The sequence below is a fragment of the Chelmon rostratus genome, chromosome 21, assembly GCF_017976325.1.
Source record: "Chelmon rostratus isolate fCheRos1 chromosome 21, fCheRos1.pri, whole genome shotgun sequence".
NCBI classification, from domain to species: Eukaryota; Metazoa; Chordata; class Actinopteri; order Chaetodontiformes; family Chaetodontidae; genus Chelmon; species Chelmon rostratus.
Window position 1 is genome coordinate 5,879,381 of NC_055678.1, and position 9,078 is coordinate 5,888,458.

At 42.5% G+C, this 9,078-nt stretch overlaps 1 protein-coding gene and 1 non-coding gene across 2 annotated transcripts; both read right to left on the reverse strand.

The window, feature by feature from the left end:
- Positions 1-1,648: 1,648 nt before the first annotated feature.
- Positions 1,649-7,801, reverse strand: fbxw10 (F-box and WD repeat domain containing 10). The gene is made up of 12 exons (XM_041963416.1): positions 7,297-7,801; positions 6,846-7,007; positions 5,797-5,927; positions 5,507-5,614; positions 5,299-5,405; positions 4,966-5,169; positions 4,717-4,838; positions 3,990-4,144; positions 3,752-3,894; positions 3,401-3,559; positions 3,044-3,306; positions 1,649-2,313 (listed from the first exon to the last, which is right to left on the reverse strand). Exons 1-12 carry the CDS (start codon positions 7,799-7,801, stop codon positions 1,649-1,651), a joined length of 2,724 nt encoding a protein of 907 aa, XP_041819350.1.
- Positions 7,802-8,871: 1,070 nt separating this feature from the next.
- On the reverse strand, positions 8,872-8,942 carry trnag-ccc. Its single transcript has one exon. It is a non-coding gene; the product is annotated as a tRNA-Gly (tRNA).
- Between the last annotated feature and the right edge of the window lie 136 nt (positions 8,943-9,078).

Consider the following 9,078-nt stretch of genomic DNA (forward strand, 5'->3'; position numbering starts at 1 on the left):
AGTGACATGCAAATATAAAAAATAACGCAGACCATGATTTGGTTAATCACATTCTCTACCATGACTGGCCTGGACTGACCTGGACTGGAAGGACGGTTCTTGTCTAAACCGAGTTACGAGTTCAAACCTGCTCCTGACACGGCATGACAAAATTTGAAAAATTAATTTGACAAATGAACTATGATGCAAATATCCACCTTTGGAGATGGAGATCTATGTAGAGCAAAGGCCAGCTGGGATCATACTGAATCGTCCTTTGTCGCCTTCTCCCGAACCTCCAACCCTTAAAGGCCTCCTTTCACTGCGAGAGGGTTAACTGTCATTTCTTTCAAGCTTCTCCTCATGCATAAATAAACCTGTGCCCTCCTCTCCCGGACAACCCTTGGGCCCACTCAAGGGAGCAGAAGGTCTGAGAGCATTCCTCCATGAAGACTTTCCCTTTTCTAACTTTGCTTTGATTTTACGCTCATTATCCCCCCTGCAGCTCTGCCGGTCCTGGACAAGAGACTCCATACCTGATGAAACAATGAGGGAGCTGTGCTGCATGATGAAGCTAAGCCGGGCTTGGGGTGGCAGGAGGGGACTGCATTGTCTCCCTACGTCACACTGCCACAGGAGGAAAAAAAAAGGGGAGAGACGCCATTATCCCCAGTTTTCTGCAGATCAAATTAATTAGCAGCAGAGAGCTCCTGAAAGAGGAGATTCTCCAAAGTGGGGCGTCTTACCCGGTCAGTTCTCCCCATAACCCTTTGTTATTCACGGGTGCCCAGCTGTTGTGCTGCTGCTGTCAAAGCAGAGGACCTTCTCCCTGATCTTCAACCTCCTCGCCCCTAATGATGCCCTCGAGGCGCCGGGGCTAGAGGGCAGGTGGCAGGGTGAAAGGTCTCTCTGGATGGGAGAAACTCCGATGGCTTCTCCTATCGTGTTTGAAGTTCTGCAAAAGCTAAAAATCCACAAAGATTTGTTGATGCTTGATTGCTGAAGGACTGTTTGTTTTTTTTTCAGAATGGCTCATTAACGGAAGGAAAATCAGCAGATGAGAATATTCTCCTGATGAAAAATGTTAACACTGGTACAAACAGCAGGTGTTAAGTGGCAGGCACTGATTATTATAACTGTTGGAATCTGAGAATAAATGCTTGAAGCGGCGTTTTTGTATTATTCATTACAAAAGTATTAATTGTGGAGGAAAGGTGTTTGAAAATATGAAAATACAACTCTTTATGTCATGTTTTGAAGCAAACTACCTAAAGTATATAAAAGACTCTGCATAAAAACTGTGAACTGACTCTGTGGCTTCTCCCTCTCAGTATTAACATTAGCTCCATATGTAAGTTGGAACTCAAGATACATTCAACTACAGAAAAATTGGAAAATAATTAAAGTACAAATGAACAGATTCTAAATAAAGGGCTACTCCTACAAAACCACTTTATAATAAGCCTGGGTCCTGGTCCAGCCACAACTGGATGATGTAATACTGACCCCTAGTGGAGTGTTAATGACATGTCACATATGTTGCCTTTGACAACAGAAATGTCCAGAACACCAGTTGTGCAGTGGTGATAGAGTTCTGCTGACACATCATAACATATAAAAGAATGAATTAGCATCTGTCTATTAGCATCTAACACACATGTGACTTTCTTCACAATGTTTTCTCCTGCTTCTTATCCCTCTTGGACAGTTTTTGCACACAGCCCTGCGTGAGATCTCTCTTGGCCCGGACACAGTCTTCGAGCTGGGTCACTGTGAGCAGCCTGAATCCTCCCTGCTGTCTGAATGGACCCACAGGGCTGACCCTGGGAAAGCTGGTGCCAGTTTTCATGGAGCATTCTGGATTTGGTGTTGATCCCCTGAGAAGGCACTCAGGAGCCCGTGGCCCCTCTGTGGCACTTGTAGTGAACTGACTCCCTCTCTTGACTGCCCTGTGTGTGTCAGCACTCTGAGGCTGTGCCCTGCCCCGGATTGTGTTTGTCATATTTTGACTGACAGCCCTTTTTAAAATTGGAATACATGTCTGGGCCCTGCTGGGCTGCGGAGGATCCATCTGGCTCTGCAGACTCTGTTTCAGGACCTGCAGGTCGGGGTACAGAGGATCCTGAGACGTGTGAGGACCCCAGGAGTCTCGCAGCCTGGCGTTGCACTCCATGTTGATGCTGACTTCGTCCCTGCACTGCGCCCTCTGGATTGCGTTGACCCTGAGGAGGAGCGAGTCGCGGGTCAGAGGATGATGAAGACCCCTCCTCTTCATGCGTTCACTCGTTGCTTTCTCTCTCTGCATCAGAGACTGTTTGGCACAGTGCTCTCCGGCTGTGAAGGAAAAGTTTCATTTACAACCAGCTGATCTTAAAGCAGATTTCTACCATTTCTGACATATACCATGCCAATGCAATACAGATGTATGCCACTGTGTGTATCTGCTCGATAGTGCATTCATATTTATACCACTGTGTATACTGGACATATCTGACCTATAGTGTATCACTGTATTCATGTCCAGCTCTTTATTCTGTTCAAAATATCTACTAGCATAACAACATACTCGTTCTTATGTATATTTGCACTTTCACATACCTGCAATTGCCTACTGTAACCGCTGCACATAGTGTATTCCCTCCACTCTCACTGTTCCTACGACATCTATCTTTGTGTATTCATAAGCACCTCTCACTGTTATTTATATATCTCTATACACGTGTACATCACTCTGCACTTTACTGCTTTTTGCACATGTGGATAGATGCTTAACTGCATTTCTGGATTAACTAGAGTTACATGAATCAGAACTGAATCAGGAAGAATGTTTTTTTCTCACAGTGCATCTTATACATGGAACAATCTGCAAAAGACCTTAAACGTAGACTGTTCAAAGGCTTTATTTTGACCCTTTTCAGTCTTTTTGATTGTAAATGTTCTTAACAACACTATAATTTCTTCTTTTTATTATTTGTGTATTTATTTCATTCTATACAAGTTGATTTCATCATCTCAGCAATTGTACTTGAGCTTCATCTAATCTAATATACCTGAGCATGCCTACCTTGTGCTGGACATTTAGCTGGCGGGAACCAGGTGTGGTGCGCTCTCTCTGATTTCTTGCTGTTACAGTCGTGCATCTTTTGGCTGGATGAAGCCACCTGAGCCATGTGATCTGCCCCGACACAGGTGAGAGGAAGCTTTCTGAGTGAAGCTGCAGGTTTCTCAGAAACGTCGCCCCGGCCTCCCTCTGATGACTCCTCGTAATCCCAGAACACTTTGGCAAACTGGAAGAGCTTCACACTGGATGCTGAGTTCACTAATATGCTGAAGGAGGGCGAGAAGGAGAGAAGACATGAAAAACGAGAGGCAGGTGTACACACAATACAACATAACACCTGCTTTCATGCACCTGACTCACCTGTTGTCATGGAAGTGCAGGGACAGTATTCGGCCTGTTTCAGCCTCTGCCGCGATGTCTCTCAGACAATCTCCGGTGAGGAAATTAAATATGCGAATCTTTCCATCCGCACAGCCAGTAATGACACGGAGGTAGAGGAGAGTCAGAGATCTTACCTCCCTGCAGAAAAGTCAGCATTCAGTTCAACAGTTAGGGTTATGAGTATATAGCTGTGTTGGAGAATACAATTAAAATATAAAAGCTGTCAGGAAGAGGCTGAAGGACACCAAAAACGTATTTAAAGACACGGTATTCTAACAAGATTACAACAAAAATGCTGCAGTAACAAAGCTCCAAAGGTTTCTTTCTTACTTTGGGTGGTTGAAGGTCATCAGACACTGTTTAGCATCACAGTTGATGCTCCAGGCCATAACCTGACCATTACAGTCCCCGGATAAAAAGTGCCATTCGCCCAAGAAAAGGCACTTCACTGCGCCCCTGTGGGCATCAATCACCTTCGGGAAAGTAGTACATTATGAAAATAGATGAAAAAATGCTTATTAAAATACAGTATAAATATATATTGTTAGAGTTTATACAACAGTCTCACCCTGAGCAGCGACGCCTTCTCAGTGTCCCATATTTTGACAAGGCCCCGATTGCAGCTGCTGTACACTGTTCTAGTGCTGATCCTCACACACTGGACCGAACTGGGATGCTTGAAATTTAAATCCCCAAAATGCTTCCCTGTTTGTAGACTCCAAACTGGCAGTGGGGTTAAGTTTGCAACAAAGGTTTAAAACATTAAAATAGATATATTCTAATAATAATTGTTATTACTTATAATGGCATCGAACAGACTAATTGAATTACAATATAGTGATGGTTATTGTGGAAGTTTTGCCCAGTGACAGCAAAAATAAACTGCCTGCAGTAGCACCACTTAAAAAAATTAGAAAATACCATAATTGCATCACAAAAAAAAAAATCAGTATTTTGCAATTTTGAGACACATTTTGAAAAAGCTCTGGAAAACTGTTGTTATAAAAAAGAAGCAGACACTGAATTCTGGATTAGTAGAGGCCAGTATGCAGGTTTACTGGAGACTTTGCTGAACAAAACTCTGCTGAACATTTTCCCAATTTGAGGAGGCTCCAGTAAAATAATCCAGATAACTCAGTAAACCTGCTTCTGGCAACAGGTCCATGGTGACTATGTCTTTTTAGAAAAATGTAGACGTGTCAGTACAACCAGAGGGCAAAGTTTGTCAGTTAGTCCATTTCTGAAGATGAAACCTATGTCTGAACAATGATGGACATCCCAGAAAGGCTGCTTACCTTTTACTAGACAGTCTTTAGATCCTGAGACAAGTCTGTCAGCATGGACATCCAGGCAGTTGACAGTGCTTGTATGTCCATACAGCATCATCACGCACCTGTCTGTCTTCAAATTCCAACACCTGCAGGTGAGACGAAATAACGAATAAACGGCCAGCTGATCAAACCTACTTCAGTCACACCAGAAGCAAAATCATGATCCTCAGTCTAATTAATTATCCCACATTAACAAAATGATCTCCTCCTCACCTGATACTGGCATCGCGGCTCGCAGTTATCAGCAGGTCTCGGTCCTCACAGAGCAGCACAGCCCGGACGCTGCCAACATGGCCCTTCATCACTGCCACGACTTTTGTTTCTGACGCCACATAGAGCAGATGCACCGCACGGTCCTTGGAGCCCGTGGCCATGAGAGGTCCACCCCTGTAGTCCACCACCCGACGAGGATCCCCTCTGTCAAACACGACCAGATCACATCAGTGCGACATATTGTCTGTTTTTAATCCAATGTGCAGGGTTTAGCTTGGCACTCTTAAAAGTGTGCGTCCAGTCGCATCCAAAAAGGAAGTTGAGGACACTAACTTGTCCAGCAGCATGGTGGTAAAATATGCACCACAATAAACATTTCGCTCCTCCATTCGCACTGTTTTGGTTTGGATTTTGGCATAAGCAGCTTCAAATGGCTCCACCTGTGAAGCCAATCAAAGACAATTCACGTATTGACAATCGTATGTCTAGCACAAAAACTGAAGTTTATTTATGGAGCTAATGAAAATCTTGATTTGTTTACCTTTTGAACACTAGCTTGAATATCCACTTTCTCATCATCCTGGACAGGGACGGGGACTTCAACGATGTTGGCGTAAGTAGGACTGACCATTTTAACACCTTTGCACGTCTAGAGCAGGAAAAGACTGATTACTGATGATGTATCTTTCGTTTTAAATCATTTTATTGAAAAATATGTTAGCATTAAAAACAAGTTTTGATTTCATCCTCATCACCAACAACTACAACCACTTGAAAGACTTCTAAAGATGCAAAATGTTACTACATCACGCAGACATACAAATGCTCCACCTTCATCATTGCCTTGATTTGATCCTGAAAAATTCTTCTAAACTTGATTTCCTCCATGGTTTCCTGTGCAAGGTGCTGCCAGTGTCTACAAACCTTCAGGCAGCCCCTCAGGGTGTGCTCATCTAGCAGACCTGGTAGAAGACACACAGGTACAGTTAATGTCTGCATGCACGCACAATATTACTAACAGAAAAAAGTTCACAGACAAACAGAGTGGAAAATATTTTGACAACTTCACTCAACTGTGTTATTGATAAAAATACCAAATGTAAGTTGTATATTCATCACTTTGTCTCAGTATACTACACTGGCTGGATTCCTTTTGTGTGTCATATTCTTCCTTAAAGTAATGCATCTTTTTAACCTGCAGACAAAAGTCAATGGGAGCAGACAGCCAATCGGTTGCTTGGCAGGGCTTTGCTGTTCTTATATAAAAGGGCTTCCCACTTTAATGGGAAGGATTTAACGAGCATTCTTAAGTAATTAAGTTGCATCCCCATAGTACCATTAGACTGGCTTTGTTTCTTTATATCGGTTTCAGGACGTGTCAGTGCACACTTTAGAGTGAAGATGGAGACAGTTAAAAGTCGACTCTTTCAGCTCTACTTGTAGGGCAATATATTGTTAGGAACAGTAGTTTAATTTACTACACAGCGTCATTATTTATAGGGTCTTCATATGTTTTTTGTGGAAAGATCTTAATCTAAATCTGTAAAGTAACTACTAACTAAAGCTGTCAAATACATGCTGTGGAATAAAATGTACAGTATTTCCGAGCAGGAGTAACACATGGCATAAAAAGAAAATACTCAAGTAATTGAGTAAATGTACTTAGTTACAGCATCTTGAAGCATTAAAGAAGTCCACATCATCTGATTAATTTGAAATATGTATTATGTTTTGTGTTGCATAAAGATAATAAAAATATATAAAGAATAAAAGCCTGAAAACACTTCATGTGTGTCTGTTGAGGGTGACAAAGAAACAAAATTGCTGCAAATTATCATTGATTTTAGAATTTCATTGGTGTTACCTATGTGTTGATTTACCTAATATCCTCTTTGACAGGTCAACAGGTAGGCAGCCTATGAAGTCTTTGTATCGGCTGATTCCAGACACAGACTTTGAGGATCCTGGCACCACCATGAGAGCAGGGTCCTCTGACTCATCATCACTGTCCTGGTCATGTTGATTGGTATTGCGGCTAATCACTGAAAATGTCATATGATCAGAATTATTAGTAATCAAAACAGACAATGCAAAGATCGTGTTTTATTCTATGACATCAGAAATGGAACAGACAACTCTATCTGTGTCCTTTACCGACCTCTAGCGGTGGCTTGTATGAATTGCAGCGCAACACAAATTACTCCGAGTTAGTTTGCACAATTACATTTTCAAAACAAACGGTAAAGATTAAGTGAGTAAATAAATAAAAAAAGAATAAATACACGCTGTTTTTTATCTAATCATTATCTTTGTGGTTTGTTTTGTTTTTACCATGAGATTGCAGAAACCCTCGTTTTTGTCGGACCAGGAGGACGCTGGTTAAATTAGCGACCACGCGTAATAGTTCCGAGTCACAAAGTGAGAAAAGACGGCAGAGATAGCGTGATTTTATCCAGTCGGGGCTGCTGTTGAACCAGGCCCAGATCTCATTCATGTCGAAGCCAAGCGGCTTCCCACCCAGCACCGGGTCTGAGCCCCTGCGGGGGTGGTCCTGTGGAGAAGCGCGGCTCCTGGATCTGGCGTAAGTGAATAAAGGCCATGAAGTTACACTCAGCACACTCTGGATGCTTTCGAGCATTTGGGTGTTCCTGCACCGTAAAACCAGCTCCACTACGAATCTCCTCTTGAAATCATCCGACAGCCTCCACGAACACCGAGCGGAACCCGGTGGTTCTGGGGCGAAGGCGCAAGATGGACACATCCCGCACATGTTGACGCACCCCTCCGCCGTTCGCCGGTTCAGCTCGCACGCCGACACGCTTCTGCCGGACTTCATTTCGATGCTGTGACACAGTTTGCTGTGCTCTCTGTTGTGTACGTGGTTACTTTGAACCATATCAACAAACAGACAGACGACATTCCGCAGGTTGCCAGGCAACAGGTTCCACGCGCCAGCGGGGAACAGATGCTCTCGAGGTGAAGCGGCCGAGCTAGCTGTTGCTGCCGTAGCATCATCATTCTGAGCAGACTTGTTTATCCTGCTTTTTCCTGAGAGAAGTTAATGTGATACAGTAGCTTTACGCCACAGATTGCAGCTACGTGCTTCATCGCGAAACAACCAACCGTTTGCTCAGTTGTGCACGAAAGTAGGTTTCCAGCTATATTCATTTTATCTTTAAATAACGTTAAACGTGCATATCACCATCGTTAGCTCGAAATCTAAGCACGCTGTACATACTGTATATAGACATGTATATATGCTGTACAATAACCACCTACTTCACTGAGTAATCTATTACATTAATCAGTCAATATTTCTTCCAGCACTCCTTGCATTAAACGTGATAGTTAAAATGATTGTTTTTCTATATTTGTCTAGTTTTGCTTATTTAGATAGATAGATAGATAGACAGACAGACAGACAGACAGACAGACAAAAAGACAGATACTTTATTAATCTCCAAATCGAAATTTACAGTTCCAGCAGCTCAAAGGGTGGAAACACAAGGGTATGCAAAATAAGAAAAACTTTCAAGTTCAAAATGCAAAGACCATTTATAAACCAGGAGGCAAAAATACAGTACAATACAAAATAACAATATAAGAAAAAATAGTGAGATAAAAAATATAGAATTAAGCTGTATAAAATAAATATCTGGCGGTTAAATATGAGCACAGTTGTGCAGTTGTGCAAAATGACAGTGTGAGGTGTATGTCTATTTCTATCCATAGTACTGAAAACTATGTGTGTAACAAGCAACAAAAACTGGAGTCAAATACTTTGTACTGCATGTGCACACAAATTTGGTCAATAACGGTGTTCCGGATTATAGAAATGTATCGAGTACAGTGAAGAAAATTCCGCAGTCGCTTGGTATTTAGGGTCTGTGCCAGTAAGAAAACACGTGCGCCGCCCGGGAATCGAACCCGGGTCGCAAGAATGGGAATCTTGCATGATACCACTACACCAGCGGCGCCGATGGAAATTAGTGAACAAGCGATCAGATTTAAACCATAGAATTCCCGATTTTAAATGTATTCATCTTTTCAGTGTTGTTGCTTGGAATCGATGGCAAATTACCATTAACAGTTTCAATAGCAGATAAACCGAGA